Raw genomic sequence first — 22275 nt, forward strand, 5'->3', positions numbered from 1 at the left:
ACAAGTTGGTTTTTTTTTTTTAGGATGAAGATGACAGCATGATTTCAAAAAGTCCACTTGTTCTATTTTTTAAACAGGACCAAAACATGCATAGCAGAAACTCACTTACTCAGCCTCATCAAAGATTTAGAGATTTAATAAACTTTCTAGTCAAGCAGTGCTTACTCTTTTAAGTGTGAACATTTCTTAAAAAGGAACTTCTATAGTATCCTATCCTTTCCTTGTCTGATTGCTATGGCTAAGATTTCCAGCATTACGTTGGATAAAAATGGGGAGAATGGACATCCTGGTCCCGTTCCAGATCTCACAGGAAAGTTCTCAGTTTTTCACAATTTAGCACAGCATTGGCTATGGATTTTTCATAATATGGCCTTTATGATGTTGAGGTATGTTCCCTCTAAACCTACTTTGTTGAGTTTTTATCGTGAATGGATGTTGTACTTTGTCGAATACTTTTTCTGCATCTATTGAAATGATCATAGATTTTTATTCTTTCTATTGATGTGATGTATCACACTGACTGATTTGTAAATATTGGACCACCCTTGCATTCCTAGACTAAATCCCACTTGATCATGGTGAATGATTTTCTGATGAATAATAATGAAGTAGCAGAAAGAAAAGTTAAGGAAACCATCCCATTCACAGCTGTACCAAAAATAACAAAATTCCTAAGAATAAACTTAACCAAGGAGATAAAAGACCCATCCTCCAAAAACTATGAAATCCTTATGAAAAACATTAAAGACGACACAAGTGGAGAGATATTTCACACTCATGGATTAGAAGAGCCAACGTGGTTAATATGTTCATACTGCCCAAAGCAATCTACAGGTTCAACGCAGTCCCTATCAAAATAACTAACATTTTTCACAGAACTAGTACATATTACTCAAAATTTGTATAGAATCACAAAGACCCAAAATAGCCAAAGCAATCTTGAAAAAGAACAAAGCTGGAGGTTACCACATCATAGATTTCAAGATATACTGTAAAGCTACAGTACCCAAAACAGTACAGTATTGGCAAAAAAGAAAAAACAAAAACAGACACATGGATCAGTAGAGCAGAATAGAGAGCCCAGAAATGAAACCAAGTTTGTAAAGCCAATTAATCTTTGACAAAGGAGGCAAGAATACAGTGGGGGGAAAACATCCTCTTCTCAACAAATGTGCTGGGAAAACTGGACAGCTACATGCAAAAGAATAAAACTGGACCACTTTCTTGGACCATATTAAAAAATAAAATGGATTAAAGGTCTCAGTGTGAGACCTGAAATCACAAACTCCTAGAAGAAAACACAGGCAGTAATTCCTTTGACACTGGCCATAAAAAACATTTTTCTAGATAGGTCTCCTCAGGCAAGGGAAACGAAAACAAAATTAAACTACTGGGACTAACCAAAATAAAAAGCTTTCGCACAGTTAAAGAAACCATCAACAAAACAGAAAGGCAACTTACTGAATGGGAGAGGATATTTGCAAATGGTTTATCTGATATGGGGTTAATATCCAAAATATATAAGGAACGTCTACAACTCAACACCAAGAAAACAAATACTTCTATTGAAAAATGGAAAAATGCCTTTTTCCAAAGATAGAGATGGCCAACAGACACATGAAAAGATGCTCAACATCACTAATCAGAGAAATGCAAATCACAACCACAATGAAATATCACTTTACACTCATCAGAATGGCTAAAATAAAAACCACAAGAAATAACAAATGTTGGCACCATGGAGAAAAAGGAATCCTTGTGCACTGTTGGTGGGAATGCAAATTGGTGCAGCCATTGTGGAAAAACAGTATGGAGGTTCCTCAGAAACTTAAAAACAGAATTTCTATATGATTCAGTAATTCCACTATTGGATATTTACCCCCAAAAAACTAAAACAGTAATTTGAAAAGACATATGCACCCCTATGTTTTCTGCAGTATTATTTACAATAGTCAAGATATCAAAGCAGCCCAAGTGTCCATGGATAGACGAATGGATAAAGAAGGCGTGGTGTATATACACAACTGAGTATTATTCAGTCATCAAAAAGAATGAAATCTTGGCATCTGCAGCAACGTACATGGACCCAGAGGATACAATGTTAAAATAAGTCAGTCAGAAAAAAACAAATACCATATGATTTTACTTATTTGTGGAATTTAAGAAACAAAACAAACAGGAAAAAAAAAAGGCAAATAGAAATGTTCTTGAATACAGAGAACTAGTGGTTGCCAGAGGGGGGCTGGGTGGGGGAATGGGTGAAACAGATTGTGAGGATTAAGAGTACATTTACTTTGATGAGCATGGAGAAATGTAAAGAACTGTTGATCATTATCTTGTACACCTGAAACTAATACCACACTTAATATACTTCAATAAAAAAATTATGACAATAAAGAAAGTTGTGGATGGAAATCTTGCTATACAGTATCACAAAATTCTCTTCCTTAAGCTGAGAACAATGAACCCAATTTCATCCTTTTCTTGTTGCCTGTAGAGTAATGGCTTCAATGGTTATGATCCCTTCCTACTGCGTTTTTCAGTTTTGTTTGCTTTTTATAACTTGTCTGCCACAGTAATAACTGTTACTTCTTGCTGTTGTCAGTGGGTCTGCTCCTAGCACTGCTCTCTGTACTTCTAATCTGTAGTGGATTAGGAAATCACTTTGGCTGTTGGCCATCTTTACTTACTTGTTGCCTTTTGATTAACTATGGCTGTAGCTAGATCTTAAAGATAAGTTACATGATGTGAAGTATGTAATCATGTCGCTATAGAAAGTCAGGCAATCTTCCCTTTTGGAAAATTTGCTAGTGATGAAAGAATTTAAAATTCTATGGTCTCTGATGAAAAACTGCTCCTTTGGCCAGGATAACTAAACTACTTTACAAAACCCTTTATAAGATGACAGAGAAGGGGTATACCTTTTTTTTGAAACAAAAAAGAGCATTTTATTTATTTATTTATTTTTACAAATAGTTTATTGTCAAGTTGGTTTCCATATAACACCCAGTGCTCATCCCCACANGAAGGGGTATACTTAAAATAGCAACCATTTATTGGCTATTGGCAATATGCTATGCTCTATATGCCAATCTCATTATATAAATTCCTTACCGTCCTTGTAAAGATCACAAAAAATAACTATTATCCTCATGCTGCAGAGGAGAAAGCTGAAGCTAAAATAGGTTCACAACAGCAAGCTCAAGATCAGAAAGCTACTGAGTGCCAAATGTGAGCTGACCCCAGCCTATTTGATTCTCAATTCTGTGAACTTTCCATCCCACCTGTCCAGTAGACACAATCACTGTTTACCTATTATAAAACCCAGAGGCAATACTACCAATAATCATGACTTCCTATCTCCACAATTCCACAAAAATAAGCACATAATAATTACGAATCCTACGGCTTCTTACTCTGGCTAAGATGGGAGTATAGAAGACCAGATAGTCTCCTCTGGCTTAAGCAGATTAAAAAAAATAGACAAAACAGATGAAACTACAGTTTTTAGACACTGGGGAACAGCAGAAAATGCAGGAAATCCTGCAGATCCAAGAAGCTCAAGGAATCACACACTGAAGACACATGAAGGAAAGGACACCAAGGTGTGCCACTATGAAACTGTTCAAAACCAGCAAGACATCTTAAAAGAAGCCAGAGAAAAATGGCAGAAGAGCAAAGATAAGAATGACAACAGATTTCTTGTCAGAAACAATCCAAGCGAGAAGACCGTGGAGCCACGTTTTTAGAATACTAAAGGAAAAATCTTCCAGTGTGTTTTTCAACAACAAAAGCAAAATAAAACACTTGTTCAGACCTACAAACTGAAAAGTTCCACAAAACTTACAAAAAATACTAAAGAAAGTCTTTCAGATAGAAAGAAAATAATACTAAGTGGACATATGGATAAGGAGCACTCAGAACAGTAACCATATGGGTAAACATGTAACAATTCTTCTTATTATGGTTGACCCTTTAACAACAGGGTTTGAACTGTACTGGTCCATGTATATGCAGCTTTTCTCTTATGGATTTGTAAATATACTTTCTCTTATGATTTTAACATTTTCTTTAGATTATTTTATTGTAATAATATAGCACATAGCACATGTAACATACAAAGAATGGGTTAACTGACTATTTATGTTATGGGTAAGACTTCTGGTTAATAGTAGGCTTTAGTTAAGCTTCTGAGGAGTCCAAAGTTATACGTGATTTTCAATCATGCAGAGGTCAGTGCCTCTAACCCCGACATTGTACAAAGGTCAACTGTATTGAAACCTCTTTAATTAATACAGAATTGACTGTTAGAACAAAATAACATTGTACTGAAGTTTACACCATGGAGAAGTGAAATCTATGCCACCAACAGTACAAAGGCCTGGCAGGGAAGAACACAAATACATTATTCTAAGATTTGTATACTCTACATGCAGTGGTATTTTATAACCTGAACATTAACTGGGATATGTTAAAGATGTATGCTATATACCTTCGATAAGCCACAAAAATAACAAAGCAAAGAGTTACAGATAAAAACTGCAGTAGGCTGAATACTGGCCGCACAAAACGTCCACATCCTAACCCCTATGACTTTGTTACCTTATATGGCAAAATCGACTTTGCAGATGTGATTAAAAGATCTCAAAATGGGGAGATGATCCTAGATCATCTGGATGGACCCAACATAATCAATCACAAAAGCCTTTATAAGAGTGAGGCAGAAGGATTAAAGTCAATGACAGATGTAGAAGCGAGAGGTCCATGAGCGAAGGAATGCAGGTGGCCTCCAGAAGCTGGAAAAGGCAAAGAAACAATTCTCCCCTGAAGCCTCCAGAAAAGGAACACAGCCCTATTGACCTTCATTTTAGACTTCTAATCCTGAGAACTGTAACAGAATGAATGTATGTCATTTTAAGCTGTTGTGTTTGTGGGAGCTTGTTACAGCAACAATAGAAAACTAGTACACAAGGCAGAGATGGTCAGATTGGGGATAAAAAAGCAAAACCCAACTATATGCTGTCGTAAGAAACCCACTTTAAATCTAAATACATACAGGAAAGGATGAAAAAGAAGATCACTCTGACATTAATCAAAAGAAAGGTGGCATGTTTGTATTATTATCAAAGTAGATTTTAGAGGAAAGAATATCACCAAGGCTCATGATAATTCATAATGAGAAAGGAGCCAATTCATCACGAAGACATAACAATCCTAAAGGTTTATGGACCTAATAACAGTGTTTCAAAATAGATGAGAGCAAAACTGACAGTTTTGCAATTAGAGTCAGAGGCTTCAATACCCTTCTCTTAATCAAGGATAGAACGAGTAGAAAATCACGAAGGATACAGAAGACTTGTGTAATTCCAACTTGACCTAACTGAACTTTCCATAGCATCCAATAAAAGAATGCATTTCCTTTACCAAGATAGATCACGTGTTATACCATAAAACAAGTATAAATTAATTTAAAATGATTCAAGTCATGCAAGTTATGTTCTCTGATCACAACAGAACTAAATTAAAAATTAGTAACAGAAAGATATCTGAAAAACAAGATAAATGATACACTTCTAAATACCCCAAGAAGTCAAATTAAGAAATTAAAAGGGAAACTGGAGGTAAAGGTTTATATGGGAATTCTCAACTTCTTTTAAAAGTCTTTCTTTAGGTCTAGTATCTCTAAATTTTTAAGTAAATTAGTATTTTGAATGAATAAAAATGAAAACACATCTCAAAATTTATAGGCTTCTACTCAGGTTGTATGGAGAAGAATATTTATAGCACTAACACCTATAAGAAAGGCTTCAAAGAGAAAACCTCAGCTTCTACCTTCAAAAACTATAGAAAGAGCAAATTAAACCTCAAGGAAATGGAAGGAAGAACATAATAAAGACATCAGAGCAGAAATCAGTGAAATAGGAAACAGAACACAAGACAGAAAAATCAATATCAAAAGCTTTTTTGTTGTTTTTTCAGAAGATCAGTAAAGTTAACCAATATGTAGTCAGACTGATAGGGGGAAAAGGGAGACTGATTACTAATATTAGAAATGAGAGAAAAGATATCAGGTTGGTTTGCCATTAGGGGGAAAAAAATCAATATAATTCACTATATTAACTTAAAAAAAAAGCCATATTATGTCAATAAACTTAGAAAAAGTACTTTTGCAAATCCGTTATTTAAGAAAAAAACAAAAATAAACAACAAACAAAGCACCACAACCTCTCAGCTGACTAGGAACAGAAAGGATCTCCCTCAGCCTGAAAAAGGAGATCTAGGAAAAACCTACAGCTAACATCATACTTAATGGTGAGAGTCTGAATTCTTCCCCTCAGAGATCAGAAACAGGCAAGGATGTGTAACTGTGCTAGAGATTCTAGCCAAGACAAAAACAAATAGGCAAATGGATTGAAACAGAGGAGGTAAAACAGCATTTATTGCAGATGAAATAATACATGCAGAAACGCCTAAGATCTCTACAAAATAGCCACTAATAAGTGCACACAGCAAGGCTGCAGGATACAAAGTCCACTCCCAAAACAAATGAGATTTCTAAATAATAGCAACAAACAAATGGAAACTGAAATTAAAAACCAATACCAAGTACAATGGCATCAAAAAATAGGCCACAGTGAGGGGTAAATTTGACAAAAGAGGTGTAAGACTTGTATACCTAGAACTATAAAATACTATTGAGAGAAACTGAAGAAAACCTAAATAAACAGGGAGATATACCAAATTTAAAGATCAGAAGCCTGTCACTTNTTTTAAAACTATATGGAAATGCAAAGGATGTAGAATAGCAAGAATAATTTTGGAAAGGCAAGGTTGGAAGACTCACATTACCTGTTCTCGAGTTATACTTTAGAACTACAGTAATCAATACAAGTTGGTATCAATGAAAAGAGAGATCTAGAACAATAAAAAAAAGAGCTGAAAGTCCAGAAACAGATCAGTGTACATAAGACCAGCTGATGTTCAACAGTACCAAACCAATTCAATAAGGAAAAGATAAAATTTTCAACAAATGATGCAAAAAAATTAACTTCTACTCCCACTTCACACTACATACAAAAGGTAACCCAAAATATTTCATAAACCGATATGCAAAATCTAAAACTTTAAAACACCTAAAAGAAAACAGGAAAATTCTTAGCTCTTGTTTTGGCCATAATCTTTGTTTGTTTTTTACTTATTTCTGAGAGAGAGTGAGCGAGTAGGGGAGGGTCAGAGAGAGAGGGAGACACAGAATCCGAAATAGGCTCCAGGCTCTTGAGCTGTCAGCACAGAGCCTGACGCGGGGCTTGAACCCATGAACTGTGAGATCATGACCTGAGCCGAAGTCAGAAGCTTAACCAACTGAGTCAACCAGGCATCCCTTGGCCATTATTTTTAACATAAGACACAAAAGGCATCAAATTCAAAAGGAAAAAAACTGACAAGCTTGTATTTAATTAAAGCTAAGTTTTACTCTTTGAAAGACACTGTTAAATGTCTAAGGAAATGAAAAAGTCCGTCACATCTGAGGAGGAAGCATTACAAAACATGTACAAAATACTTGTCTCTGAACTATATAAAGACGTCTTACAATGCAGTAATATGAAGCCAAAACAAAAAATGGTCCGGATATTTGCCCGATTCCCCAAAGAAGATATACAGATGGCAAATACACACATGAAAATAAGCCCCAAAGTACAGATTAGGAAAATGCAAATAAAAGCCCCATTAAGATACTATTATACACTCACTAGGATGGTTACAATTTAAAAGACTGCCCACACCAAGCGTGAGAAGCATGTGAAGCCACACGAACGCTCGCACGCAGCTGGCAGGAATGATAAATGGTAGAGGCACCTTGTAAACCAGTTTGGTAGTTTCACAAGAAGCTTAACACACACCTGCCTTAACATTCTGACATCCCGCATCTAGCTCTTTATTCAAGAGAACTCAAAGTAGGTATCCACACAAAGACTTGCATGTGAATGTTAATGACAGCTTTACATGTAATTGGCAAAAGATAAAAACAACTCCAAGTCCACCAACTGGGAATGGATTTATAAATTTGGTATATCCATACAGTGGAATACTAGTCAGCAATGAAAATTTTAACTATTGATAAAAACTGCACCATGGATGGATCTCAAAATACTTATGCTCAGTAAAAGACATCAGAGAGAAAAGAACACATACCGTATGACTTCATTTACATAAAATTCTAAAAAACGGAAATGCCCTAAGAGTTGGCCAAAGACAAGGGGGGGAGGGAGGGATGGACTATAAGGGAACATGAGGAATCCTGAAGGTGATGAATGTTCGTTTTCTTGATTGTGGTAATCGTTTCATGAGATTACGTATTTGTCAAAACTCTGTAATCTGTACACTTTTAACAGTATGTGCAGCTTACTGAACATCTAACTCAATACAGCTGTAAAAATAAAGTACTTAGTGCAGTAAACCCTCCATAAATATTGTTATTAACCTGTAAAATCTTTAAATTTGTTTTTATTTTGAGAGCGAGCGAGCGAGTATGAGCAGGGGAGAAGCAGAGACAAAGGAAGACAGAATCTGAAGCAGGCTCCAGGCTCTGAACTGTCAGCACAGAGCGCAACACCGGGCTCGAACTCATAAAGCTGTGAGGATCATGACCTGAGCCGAAGTCGGATGCCTACCCGACTGAGCCACCCAGGTGCCCCAAAATATAAAATCTTTAAAATAAAAAATGAAGAACCCAGATTACTTACTTCAAGGAGAACATATTATTTATGATGTTATCTCCAATTCAGAAATGGGAGAAGAATTTATCAAGTTTTCAAGTTCTTTGAGGTATCAAAAAAAGCTCACTCCCCTCCAAAGCAGAGAGAATCCGCTCAGCCACAGAAATGTAACAACAAATAATTAAAAAATAATAAACACCCCCCCATGCACAATCACAAGAGAATGCTACAATATTTAGAGAAAGAAACCCTGGATGTCCAATGCTGGTTCAAGGAGGTGGGAGAAAGCTCCAACGTTCCCACAGCACTAGGGATTTACTTTCCAGTGATCCAAAGGAATAATTTTTCTCCTCTACCTCTTTCCAGATTACCAGTCTCGTGATCAATCCTTAATTAATAGAAATGCCCAAGGCACAAGAATAATTTAATTGATTGCTTATATCGAAAAATATATTGCATGGTTAACTAAGTATGAGGCATTCATTTAATCCTCATTACTATCCTACAAGCAAACTTAGGCCTAGAGACATAGTTACCTGCCCAAAGTCAGACACCCAGTAAACAGTGGAGCCTGAAGTCAAACCCAGGCAATCTGATGCTGAAGTCTGTTCTTTTAAGGCAGAACTCTATTATCATGCTTTCACATATTAGACAAGTTTTTTACCTTACAACCTGCTGATGGTGAAACCCCTATGTTAGCACTGTGTTATTCCCCCAAGATCCTAAGATGCCTTATGATGATATTGTAAGAATTGGTTTAGACACAAATGACATACTTTCAGCTAGAAGACATTTTATAAGTTATTACAATTTCTTTAAAAAGTAATTCTATCAGCTCAGAAACCACTAAAATGGAATCCTTAAAAACAGATCATGCTTTCTGCCTTTATTCAGTTTTATGATTAATTTAGTACATCTAAATGAAAGTGGTTTTATATATTGAAACCTTCTTTACAGGAAAAAGAAATCTATTTGATATTTTAGTACCCAACATTTCTTTTTAAGGCAAATTCTTTTCCTACATGTAAGACACTAGGAATTTTGCTGCTTCTACACATGTAAGACAAATGCACCTTTCTTGCAGAGTATTTACCTTGAAATAAATCTTTGCATTTGGAAAAAAAGATCACAAAACTTTTTAAATAATCAATGCCACACAATTATTCATTTTCACTATTAAGCGACCTCACTGTGGGGAGATAGAGCCCTGTGTCAGGCTCTGCACTGACAGCACAGAGCCTGCTAGGGATTCTCTCTTTGCCCCTCGCCGGTTCAGGGGCCCACCCACATGCGCCCTCTCTCAAAATAAACAAACATTACAAAAAAAATGACACACTTAGTTGGCTGATTAGATAGACACATAAAGTCAACCTTTTATTTTCCCATTTAAGACATTACTGAACATTTGCTATAAGCCAGGCACTGTTACATGTAGTAGAGATACAGGAGGGAAGGAAACACACAAAAATCTCTGTGCTCTTTGCACGTACGTTCCAGAGGGGTGAGGTCAACAACAAATAAGGACATACTGATAATGTATCAGATGATGATCAATCTAACGAGACAAATAAAACGAGGCAGGGGTTAGGTGCAGGGACTGGGGCAGGCAGTTGAAAAGAGAAGGGTGTAGCTGCTTTTAAATAGTCCCTCTTCAAAGATCTTTAGTTGGGATCAGAAAGGAGAACATGTAAATTATGGTGGGGATGGACAGAATTTTGATTCACCTCCCTGCCTTATGAGAAAAAAATTACACACAACAGATGGCAAGAATGAGGCTTAGAAGTCTCTTCAAGGGCAATAAACTCAGAAGAGTATTCCTCATGTCCAGAAAGGGCTAGATGAAAAACCCTGAGGGGCACCTGGGTGGCTGAGTTGGTTAAGCTACTGACTCTTGATTTCAGCTCAGGTCAGGATCTCAGTTTGTGAGTTTGAGTCCCTCATCAGGCTCCACACTGACAGCATGGAGCCTTGCTTGGGATTCTCTCTTTCCCTCTCCCTGCCCCTCCCCTGCTCATCCTTGCTGGCGCTCGCTCTTGCTCTCTCTCAAAATAAATAAAACTTAAAAAAAAAAAAAAAGAAAAAGAAAAAAGAAAAAAACCTGAAATTATTGGATGATCTCACTAAAAATAAAATAGTCCCACTTTCACTTATAACTGAAGTATAGTTCTTAAAAGAAGAAAGTAGTTCAAAGCAAAAATCAGTATTAAATTCCACATTTGATCAAGGAATACGCACTATAAGACAATCCCAAAATTAAGTTATAAATCTAATTCTGTCAAAAAACTGGAAATATGAAACTACATATAACTTTTTAAAGCAAAAAACTAGAGGTAGCCAAATAACAAAATCTGATAAATAAAAACTCCTTTAAAAAAAAAATCCATTGTATGCACACAAAGCCCTAGATTTTCAAACAAATTTCCTCAAACTGTTCTGGCAGAAATTGAACATTTTTCAACCATTGCGTCCACAAGCCTTAGAACGTACCAATTTTAAACCAATTTGCCTCTTGTATGAAAGTAATAACGCAGCTAACTATTTTTCTTTTAGACTCAATAAATTGCTACTTATCTAAGCCAAAAGCTAAGGGCTCTTCTAAAGTTTCAGAATTACAGAGGAATCAAACAAAAGGCCCTTAAGCCATTAAGTGCCCCCTGTGAAGAATTCCCTTTACAATATCCCTGATATAATGGGTTTCGTTGTTTGCCACCATTTAAAAAACAGAAGTCCCACCTTACTTTAAATCCACATCTGCCTCCCTCAATTCTCACTTATTTGTATTTGGGTTTTTTCTTTTCTAGAAATCAAAATAAGCTGTCCTCCTCACTGCCACCTTTCACAGGCAGCTATGAATCCCCTCATTCAAATCTCCTCTTCTCCAGGGAAACATGCCCAGCCCCCTCAAATTGTTCTCATATAATAGCACCTACTGTTTGATTTCATTCAAACCTCATCTTAAATCTATGTGTACAGTGGTACAATGTCATTTCTTCATCTAAAAAATTCTTAGCAAATGCCTAAGCTTAACAAGTTAGTCTAAAAGAACCCAGGCTTTCTCCATCTTTTGCTTATAGAAGGGATTTTCTGAATCTAAATGAAGTTCTCAGAAGTCATGCCAATAACTGGGTCATTATTGGCATTAATTAGTTTACTTAGTTTTGAAGGAATGGGCCAGAACATGTATGGTTATTAGACTTAAAAAGTAGGTCACACAAAACAACTCATTTAACATTAACGCATAAAGCAGGTTTATTCAAGTAGTGGTCAGCAGACCATGTGGAGATGCTTGTTAGAAATGCAATTCCTCTGGGTGCCTAGGTGGCTCAGTGGGTTAAGCGTCCAACTTCAGCTCAGGTCATGATCTGGCAGTTTGTGGGTTCAAGCCCCGCATCAGGCTCTGTGCTGACAGCTCAGAGACTGGAGCCTGCTTCAGATTCTGTGTCTCCTCCTCTCTCTGCCTCTCCCCCCACCCCCCCATGCTCTGTCTCTGTTTCTTAATAATAAATAAATGTTAAAAAAAAAAAAAAAAAGGACATAAAAAAAGAAATAAGGAGAAGAGAAGGAAAGAAGAAAACAAAGAAGAAAAAAGGTAGGAAAGACAGGAGAGAAAATTTCCTTTAGGCTGGCCTAGAAACTTAGCACACACTCTAACAGGAACTCTGGCTAAGGGGATGGGCACAGTAGGTGGTGAGGCCTGACCTCTGTATTTCCTCACTGCTTTTACTCCAAACATTTCCTCCATCTGAAATGTTCTTCCCACCATCTTTGCCAAGTTGAGTTTCTTCTGAATCTTCAAGAATATATTCAAATGCTACCAGTTTTTAGAAACTTCCAAGATTTCTCCTAATTAGAAGTTAGCTCTCAAGAACTCCCATGGAGGGGTGCCTGGGTGACTCAGTTGGTTAAGCATCTGACTTCGGCTCAGGTCATGATCTCACGGTTCATGGGTTTGAGCCCCACATCAGGCTCTGTGCTGACAGCCAGCTCAGAGCCTGGAGCCTGTTTCAGATTCTGTGTCTCCCTCTCTCTCTGACCCTCCCCTGCTCACGCGGTTTCTATTTCTCTCAGAAATNACGAAAGAAATGCAATTCCTAGACCTCTCCAGAGACAGGATGAGAATCTCTGGAAAAGGATCTAAGATCCACAGTCTGAGAAGCAACCTATATGATCTTTGGAGATCCTCAGGTTAAAGAATCATAGCCTGAAGATTTAAATTGGATTTTTACCTCCTAGAAAAGACATTTTAAGTATCTCACCTGTAATCCAGGAATAAATCGACTATCCTTTTCAACCACCAAAAGTTCAGCCACATTGGCATTGAGAATGGATCTTGTGATTCCTCCTGGCCCAGGGCCCACTTCATAAACATAAGCATTTGTCAGATTGCCAGCTTTCCTTACAATTTTATCTAGGGAAAAAAGAAAAAAAGTTTTAATATCTTGACAAATGTCAACGTCTAGAATTTAACAAAAAAATCATCTCTACAAATTCTTATCCACCATTACTCAACTAATCATTTATACCATATTTATCTAGCTATTTAACTCCTAGCCTAAACCTACAAACATGTAGTTTGTACACCATCCAATATTTCTACATTATAGTTGAACTGTATCAGTCCCTTAGGAAAAATAGGATTATCATGACAAACTTTCCTAACTTATATGTAGTTAACACTGTATTTTCGATCTGCCAAACCAATCCATTCCTAAGAACGGACCATCTCTCTACAGTCACCAGATACTGAATATTTGAATAAGACTAGTTTCACATTGTTTCCAATACTCTTAGTTATAAATACAAAAGCAGAAAGTAATGGCAGTCTCCTTTTTACTTATAGGCATCTAGTTGGTCAATATGGCCGTAGCAACAAGTTCCTAGATCACAGGACTAGCAGAAATTTATAGAGTTTGGTCATTTTTAGGGAAAAAGCTAAACTTATCCTTGGAGGGTTTTAAAGCTTTGCAAATATGCAAATTGATATGGAAAAGTTCATGCTTTGAATTAATCAACCTCTGTAAGTCAGCAGACATTAGGAAATCATGAAAAGGATTATGGTAACCAATCATCACTTCTGGAATAACATACAACGGGCTGGTCTTATTGACAGAGATACTAAAACCCAAGTAACTGGGGCTCCCGGGATAGTGGAAATTTAGCCACTGAAAACAGACCAGCATTTGTCTGCAGTGTTCGTTGAGATGGAATAGTACCATTTTTGTAGGCTTAAATGCAGTAATACTCTTTCAACCATCTAAAAATAGTTTGCCTTTTAACTGTCTGGGGGGGAATTAGCATATGCTCACCAACCATTTGTTTTAGGTGCTTCACATGCTTTCTCATAGGCATCTCAACAATCCTTCCAACACTGAGAACTACTATCCCAATTTAACTTTTAATTTGTTTCATTTGCGTAAGGTCATTTAGAAAGCAAATGAGAGAGAAGGGACTCCGGCTCAGGTGTAAATTCTAAAGCAATCCTTCCTCCACTACAGACCAAGGCCCTTCAGAAGGAACAGAGACTATTATTATCCTTTTCAGAAGGAAAAGGCATTAATGAATTCAATATTCTCATTGTTTTTAAATAGAGAGCTTGCACAGTAGGGAGGGCAAGGTCTCTGCCCTCAAGTTTTTCACACACATTCAAATACAAATGAATATCAAAGAGGCACTGCCAATTCACCCAGCATCTGCTCCCACCTGACCTTCCCACCTCAGCAAGTACTTTAATCTCCCTTCACTCTGGTTCTCAGAGAAGAGGGAATACTGAGATTCCAGAATTTATTCCTAGGGGTGAATAAAGACTCACAAGAGATATTATATATGAAGAAATTTTTTTTATCTTAAAAATATAAAGATGGGGACACTTGGGTGGCTGGGTTGGTTAAGCTTCCAACTCTTGATTTTGGCTCAGGTCATGATCTCATAGTCGCGGGATGGAGCCAAGAGGGGCTCTGTGCTTGAACTGGGATGAGAGCCTGCTTGGGATTCTCTTTCTCCCTCCACCAGCACCCCCCCACCCTCCCCCCACGCCCCCGTGCTCTCTCAAAATAAACGTTTAAAAATACACATATAAAGTCCTATATTTTCAGTCTTGAGAATGGTGCTTTATGTCTATCATATGTGACCAACAACTGGCAAGGCTGGTTCTGGTCATTACCAGAACTGAAGAATTTTAGAAGCAGGTGGCCCTTAAAAGCTCTGGCAGCAGGGCCCCTCCTCCAAGTAACAGACAAGAAACTGAAGCTTAGTGATTTTACTCGAAGTCATACTTCTACTGGCAGAATAAAGATTCCACATCCAATTATTGTGCTTTGTAATATACTTCATTTAATGGAAAATGAACTTCTTGGGTAAGATTCGCTGATCTTGTCAGCTTCTGAAAGGAGCCAAATGGAATATCAATATCGAATACGGTACTCCAACAGTGAATTAGTGAGCACATTTGTAAGGCAGGGATTTCTTGCAACCTCAACTTTTAGAAGAAATCACCGACATAGGAGTGATGGTTAAACAAAAGCATACGTTCGTCATCAAACTGCATCTCAAACTAGTTCACTAAATTGCACGTAAACCTTACCACCTAAAAAGCGACTTAAAATCCGGGGTGGGAACAATGGAAGCTTACTAAAGAAGACACTTAAGCTCCATGCGGACAGACTTTGCCTTGTTCCCTCCCCCACTAGCACCCAGTAGCTTGTTTGATGTGTATTTTACTGAATGTTTGCGCCCCCGAGGGTTTTAGGCTCACCAAGCAAACGTTTAAATAAATGATCCCGTAAACGATACACTCTTCGACGTGTTCTCGAAAACCGCCCCGCACTAATTTAAATTCTAACTTCGGACTGCATGAAAAGCAAAGCTAGTGTTCACGCACAGCGCCTGTCACGATTCGCGCCCCCTGCCTCCGCGGACGTCGGCCCCACCTGCCTGCCGGGGCCCACGACCCCCGCCCCCGAGCACGCCCTTCAGCAAGCAAACGCGTTCCCCGCGTCTCTGGGCGGCGCTCCGGATTTCTCCTGGCACCGAGCGGTAGAAGGACCTACACTAAGGCCCACTGCACCCCGCCTGACCCGATACCCGCCCGCAGGGTCGGCGCGCAGACCCCGGGACCGCGTCCCCAGCGATTCCGGGGAGACAGCGGCGGGGGACGGGGGGGTGTCACTGAGAAGACAGCCACCTGTCAGCCTCAAGTCCAGGAGAAAGTTCTGGGATAGCTGCTTCACTGCTTGCAGCTTGAACAACTTAATGATTTCTCGAATCGTGGGCAACGGCGGAAGACGGAAAGTGCTCAGCGTCCCAGAAGCAGCCATCATGTGCCCCAAGGAACCACCAAGGCCTCTTAGCTGATTTTTTCCGCGCTGTTCTTAAGTCACCGGGGACGGCGGGGTGGGAGCCGGGAGCATTAAGGCCCGCCCCCAAGTTCATCTCATTGGCCGGAGAACCCCGCCGGAAGCGAAGAGGACAGACCGGAAATCCGGGCGCACACGGAGCTCCTGCTCCGCGTCTAGCTAAGCGCGGTGCAGGCTGGGTGCGTGCTGCTTTTCCTCCTGTGGGCGGGGCCTCTCCTGGTGGGAGAGCGGCCCGGGGGGCGGGGCGAGGCGGGGCGGGGCCCAGCCAGNAGCCCCGCTCACGCCTTGGCGAATTCTCCTGGCGCTTGGACGAGCCTAGTTCCCCTCTGTGGGTAATCGTGGGAAAGACAGTGATTAGAGGCAAAACTATTGGTGGCTAACAATTCTCTTTTATGGTATCTGTTTTTAGAACCTTAGCACTGCAGGTGCCGGATGGAAGGTTTCTAACTTCTCTCCGCCTTAGTTTTTTCATCTGTGAAATGGATGTATCTGCCTTAAAATTGCAAGCACTAAGTGAGAAAGTCGCCAAGTGTGCAGATTCAGAACATAGTGCAATGCACGGCATGTGGCAAGCCCGCAGTCAATGGTGGCCGTTACTGCTCTAATGATCTAGCAGGTGATCGCGGCCCAGAAGGTTAAACAATCTGAGCACAGTGAATAGTGAGAACGCTAGAAGTACAATCCAGTTTTTCTGACCCTTCTAAACGTATCCTGTCAACGAGAAAAGCCGCCTTGTTGAGAGTTTAGGAAGTGTTTTAGTGTATATCGAATAACGGTTGTTGAGCTTTTCACTAGTGCCATGATGTAAGTATTCTTAGTCTCAGGTCTGAGGGAAGGAAACAAAAACTTAGGTGATATAAATTAATTGATATCCACAAAGCTAGAAAATTATGGAGTCCACATCCAGTCTAAGTTTCTGGACCTGTGTGGTGGCTGTTCTTTCTAGTCTTCTGCCTTTGCATTGAGTACCGGTTGCCACTCCTTGTTTACTTTCCCAAAGCTTTCTTATTGCCCTACGATGCTCCCTTCTTGCAGTAACCGGAAACGTAAGGATAAAGAGGAAGGGAAATAAACATGACAATACTAATAATAGCTAAATTTCCCAAAATACCAGGCTTCACAGCTGAGTGCTTTGCAACTATTATCATTGTTACAAAGATAGAGGCTTAGAGAGGTTCAGCAATTTTTTCCTAGGCTGTAGGGCTAATAAGTAGTGGAATCAGGATTTTAATCCACAAGTCTGTGTCCAGAGCCTGCCTTTTAAGCAGTTGTAGTCAAGGTAGAGAGGTTTGACTTGCCGTGATTGGTTACATCTAAGTACATTGAATGAGTTTTGTCTTTCTATTATAACAAGAAAAAAAAAAGCAAAGAAAGACTGAAATCTCTCTGCTAGATAAGGGAATTTAGCTTTTCTGGCCCTGTTTTTGTAAATCGCTGCATTGAAAATGCAAAAAATCACAACATTTTTTATTTTTCTGAGAAGTAAGCTTAAAATCAAGCTAATAGAAAACCAAGTAACTGGGGATATGATATGAGTGAAATCAAATCAATGGAATTTCCATTGAAATCTCAATGGGAAACCCAACCACTTTCTGTTACACCTATATTAAAAACTGTGAGATCATCTGACACACCTCCTAGCTTAAGAAAATTGGGGGGTGACTCTCATAGAGGTAAGGCCATTGGCCCAAGGCAGTATAAAATGTAGTTTGAAAGCCTGAACTCTCTTGATTCAGTGTCCTTATTTTCCACAACATACTATACCTGGGACTACAGTCATTCAGAGTTACATTAATTATTTCATTTACTCCCTCAGAGTGTTCCTATGTGAACAAGATTGCTTTCCTTATTTTACTGTGAAGGAGGTCATTTGACTTACCCAGGATCACAGAGCAAAGTACAGAAAGAAGATTTAACTAGAATTTTTTCTTTTCTGAGTTCTGATATCATGGGCCACACCCCTCAAGTATTAAAGTATTTTTAACTAATGGATGTTACTTTTATAATGTTATTTTTAAAAAGTTTTTAATGTTTATTTACTTTTGAGACAGAGAGAGACAGAGCATGAGGGGGGAGGGGCAGAGAGAGAGGGAGACCCAGAATCTGAAGCAGGCTCCAGGGTCTGAGCTGTCAGCACAGAGCCAGATGTGGGATGTGAACTCACAATCCATGAGATCATGACCTGAGCAGAAGTCGAATGCTTAACCAACTGAGCCGCCCAGGCGCCCCTAAAATTTTATTTAAATAAATGGAATATGAATCTCAGTATAAGCTTCAGTTTACAGTTTTCATATGGCTATGTAACTAAATTACAATAAATACCTGCAAAGCTGCAACATCAGTACAAATGATGCAGGGTGTTAAATCACTGCTCTTAATGCAGACTGGCAGGATTCTGTTTTCTTAAAAGTTCACCTTACTAAGGTTATGGTGTACCATGTAATGATTTTCTTATCAGGTTTCTAGATCTACATTACTACCAAATCTCTGCTCAGAATTTTTGCCCATGCGCCTTGCCCTTCTCTCGGAAGAACACAGAAGCTACATGTTAGAGTCAGTTTGTATCTGTTTTCAATAACTTGGAAACAAATGAAGCTGAATTACTTGGCACTAATGCATCTTGAATATATATGTTGCATGGCAGTTGCAAGGAGGATATTTCGAAGATCTAGAATGTGCTCCATGAACTTTTTTAAAAAGAATAACACCAAGGTAAAAACACAAACAAAATTAAAAGGAGTAAAAACACATTTACTTGAAGAATTTGTGGATTCCACAGAATTGATCCTCACATCTAAATAGGAGAATTCTTGTCTTATCGCATGCTACACTCAACAGTCTGCATTTCTGAGGTTACATCCTATTATTTACAAAACAGTTTCCCAAGTTATTTCACTTAATTCTCATTTCAATTCTGTGTTGCAGGTTTACAAAGACATTAGATGAGCACGATTATGGTGTGGGTAAGCATGCCGCTGAATTTCTAACTCTGACCTTCTGAGTCTACTCTGCTGTTTTACCTCTGGCATGTGTTAAATAACTGTTGAGCTGAATTTTTAAAATTCCATTTTAGGAGACTCTTCCAAGTTTTTAATAGTTCTTGAGATCTCATAAATACTGATCCTCAGTCCTTTAATTTTCAGAAAATTATGCATAACTCCCTGCAAAGCCTATGAAATCAGCAGGGGGTGTTTTAGTAGTATATTTCACATATTAATGCAAACAGTTTTATCCCTTAAAAGAGAAGTATGCAGTTTCATCAGTTTTGAAGCTTTGAAGTATCTGCTGCATCTAGATATAGATTTTACCATGCTAAAATATTATAATTAATACAGAAATTACTAGCCCCCCCTATCAGTGAAGATGAAGAACTACAAATGGTTCAGACAAAACTGTAATGCAGAATTCTAATTTTCATAAATCCCAGAATAGTTATATAGGAAAACGGCCTACTATTTTAGTATTTATATTAACGAAAACACATATGTAACTTTATTTGGTATAAGTGATGTAGTGTCTATTTATAGGAAAAGTGCTAATTCCAAAAGGTGGTGGTTTTACAGGTCTCTGAAATAGACTTGAAAGCCACAAAGAGCAGTATCTTTCTGCCGTGTGGGAATTTTCAGAGAAAATTAAATGCAGCCTGGAATTGCCAAATTGAACTTTACAAAATGACTACGATGGTATCTAAAGTGCCCTTTGCTGATAGTATTTTATAATTTCATATAATATGACTCAATACGACTCGGTGCTCTTGAGAAATATTAACAGCTGCATTGTGTACATATTTAGGTTTCTTTTTATTTTTTAATGGCTGTTTGATGCCCACTGTTCACAAAGGAATCTGGTGACCTTTGTAGAGGGAAGAAGGAAATACACGATAATTCTGAGCAGACAGACCAAATGCTTAGTCTCTGGGGATAGAAGCAGGGCATTGTAAGGCAAGCAACACCGGCTAATTGCTCCAGGGAACAATCTAACAGTTACACTATTTTTAAAAATATAGTGTTTATCACTAACCCAGGCAGCATTTGAAAGCCTGCTGATCATCTCCAAAGATGTGTGAATTATTGTCAAGTATCCTAATGAGGTGATGAGGATAGACCACCTTTTTGACTCAGGGTGACTCAGAGGGCTGTATGTAGGGTTTGTTTTTTTTCCCTGCACAATAAAGCAAAACCTTTTTTGTGAGCTAAGAAAAAAAAATCACATGCTAAAGGCATTGTAAAAATAATTAGTCTTTATTATACTAATAGTTTTTGGTCTACACCTCAACATTGAATTGGAAAAAAAAGGTAAGAATAAATAAAACTGTGAACATGAGTACATTTGCCTTTAAGGCTTTTCCATGCATTTAAAAATTGATGCGGGACCAAACTGCGCTGGGAATGGAGTGGCTCTGGGTTCAACCAGTTAGGGACCTCTCTGGGCATCTTGTTGACAGCTCTGTCCCTCCACGGCAAAAGGACAGTGAGTGGACTAATAAATAAGGCCACACCTAATCCTTCTTTCTCTGTTCTAGGTCCCCTCTCCTTGACCATTGCTACCTTGAGCCCCAGAAACCAAATGGTATAGACAGAGGCCACAGGAGAAAGGCAGTGCCTCCGGGCCCACTTGGGCCTGTGATCTGCCTTTTTCTGTACAAGTTAGTAAGTTGGAATTCATTCACAGCCACTGGCTGCCTATTCTTCTGAGAATAGAGAAGGAGCAGGTGAAAACAAAAGGAAGAAGGTAGGGGAAGACTTGCTCAACCTTGATCGGGAGAGCCAGAGTGGGATTTTGGCACCTTCTCATTTCCCTTTTGGGCCACATGGAGCCTGGTGTCTTCAGAGTGCTGTTGGACTTCACCATATTCCTCCACCCTATGAGACTTCCCAAATTAATCATACCAAATTAATACTTTCCTCACTATCCTCTGCATTTCAGATTTGAACTATCTTTCCCCTAGAGAGTTTCAGCAATTGGGTGAAGTGACCTAGAACAAGCCTTCTTATTGTTTTCCCAGTTGATGATGATGTTTCTCCAGTTTGGGAACTCGGACCAGGCTGACATCCTCGTCAGAAGTCTAAGTGGGCAACATCCCCCCTTCAGCTGAGATGAGGGTCTAGATGGGCCATTCCTGCTTGAGATGTCACAGTGGATGCTCAGGAGGAAGGAGGGGGGAAAATCACTGTTGGCCCTCCCACTTTAGCCTCATCTTGAAGAAGAGGAAGCCCCCTTGTTCCTCATTTCCTGTCCATTCCCCAGCCCAGTCCATCCTTACCTCTAACATGACTATCATCAAGAGTCCCAAGGATCCCTATGTTTCCAAATCCAAAGGACACTTACCAGAATAGGTAAGTTAATGTGTACTAACAGTTCGATTTAGCAATGCTTTCTACATAGCCTGCCAAATTCTAGGTGCTGTGCCCATATTAACTTTTTAAACCTATTGTCTGTCCCCTTTCACTAATGAGGAAACCGGAGCACAGAGAAGTTGAGTGTCCAAGTTCATATCGCTCTTCACTGAGAGAAGCAGCTCAAACTCAGACAATGTGACTGTAACATCCACACACTTCCACTCTCGGCTCTGTTGACTCCTGCAATGGCTGGCAGTTGACCTCTCTTTGGAGTAGTCTGTTCTTTCAACTTCTACTAAAGCCTCATGAGCTGACTTCTCTTCTACCCCAACTCTCAAGTATATGATTTCTCAGGGCTCAGCGCGAGATCTTTTTTTCCTCTGTCTCTCCTGCTTCTTCCTAGACGATCTCATTAATTTTCATGGATTCCATGCCACCTTTATACTGATGCTTCTCAAATGTATTTCCAGCTCCAAACCTGCATTTATAACTGGCTGCTTTATGTGCCGCAAGTTCTCTCAGATGCCTCAGTCAGGATGTGTTCAAATCAAATGCCTGCTTTTCCCCCTGAAGCTTTGTTTCTCCACCAACTATTCCCTACAGTAACTCCAGAAACCCAAGTCTCTCTCTGCCTCCCCTCACCACCATACCCTATCACCATCTTCACACCTGAAGACACATCTCGACAACAGATCTCAAGCTGACTCCCGCTTCCACGTTTGCGTGGCCGGCATCTTTCATGGACATCCTTGCAATAGCCTCCAGTCCTCTTCCTCTACAATCCATTTATATTTAGCTGCAAAATGATCTTACAACTGTAAGTTGGATCCCTTCAGTCATCTGTGTTCAACCCTTCAGGGGCCTCCA

General features: G+C 39.1%; 1 protein-coding gene across 1 annotated transcript in view; it reads right to left on the reverse strand.

Moving 5' to 3' along the window:
- The window catches only part of TFB1M (transcription factor B1, mitochondrial), a 72994-nt gene extending 56866 nt beyond the window's left edge, over positions 1-16128 (reverse strand). The window contains exons 1-2 of the mRNA XM_077755102.1: positions 15898-16128; positions 12974-13125 (exon numbers count right to left, since the gene is read on the reverse strand). Coding sequence (XP_077611228.1) covers positions 12974-13125; positions 15898-16033 — 288 coding nt within the window. The 5' untranslated portion in view covers positions 16034-16128. The remainder of the gene's footprint in view (positions 1-12973; positions 13126-15897) is intronic.
- Positions 16129-22275: the final 6147 nt, after the last annotated feature.

This window comes from Crocuta crocuta, unplaced genomic scaffold (assembly GCF_008692635.1).
Source record: "Crocuta crocuta isolate KB4526 unplaced genomic scaffold, BGI_CrCroc_1.0 scaffold11, whole genome shotgun sequence".
NCBI classification, from domain to species: Eukaryota; Metazoa; Chordata; class Mammalia; order Carnivora; family Hyaenidae; genus Crocuta; species Crocuta crocuta.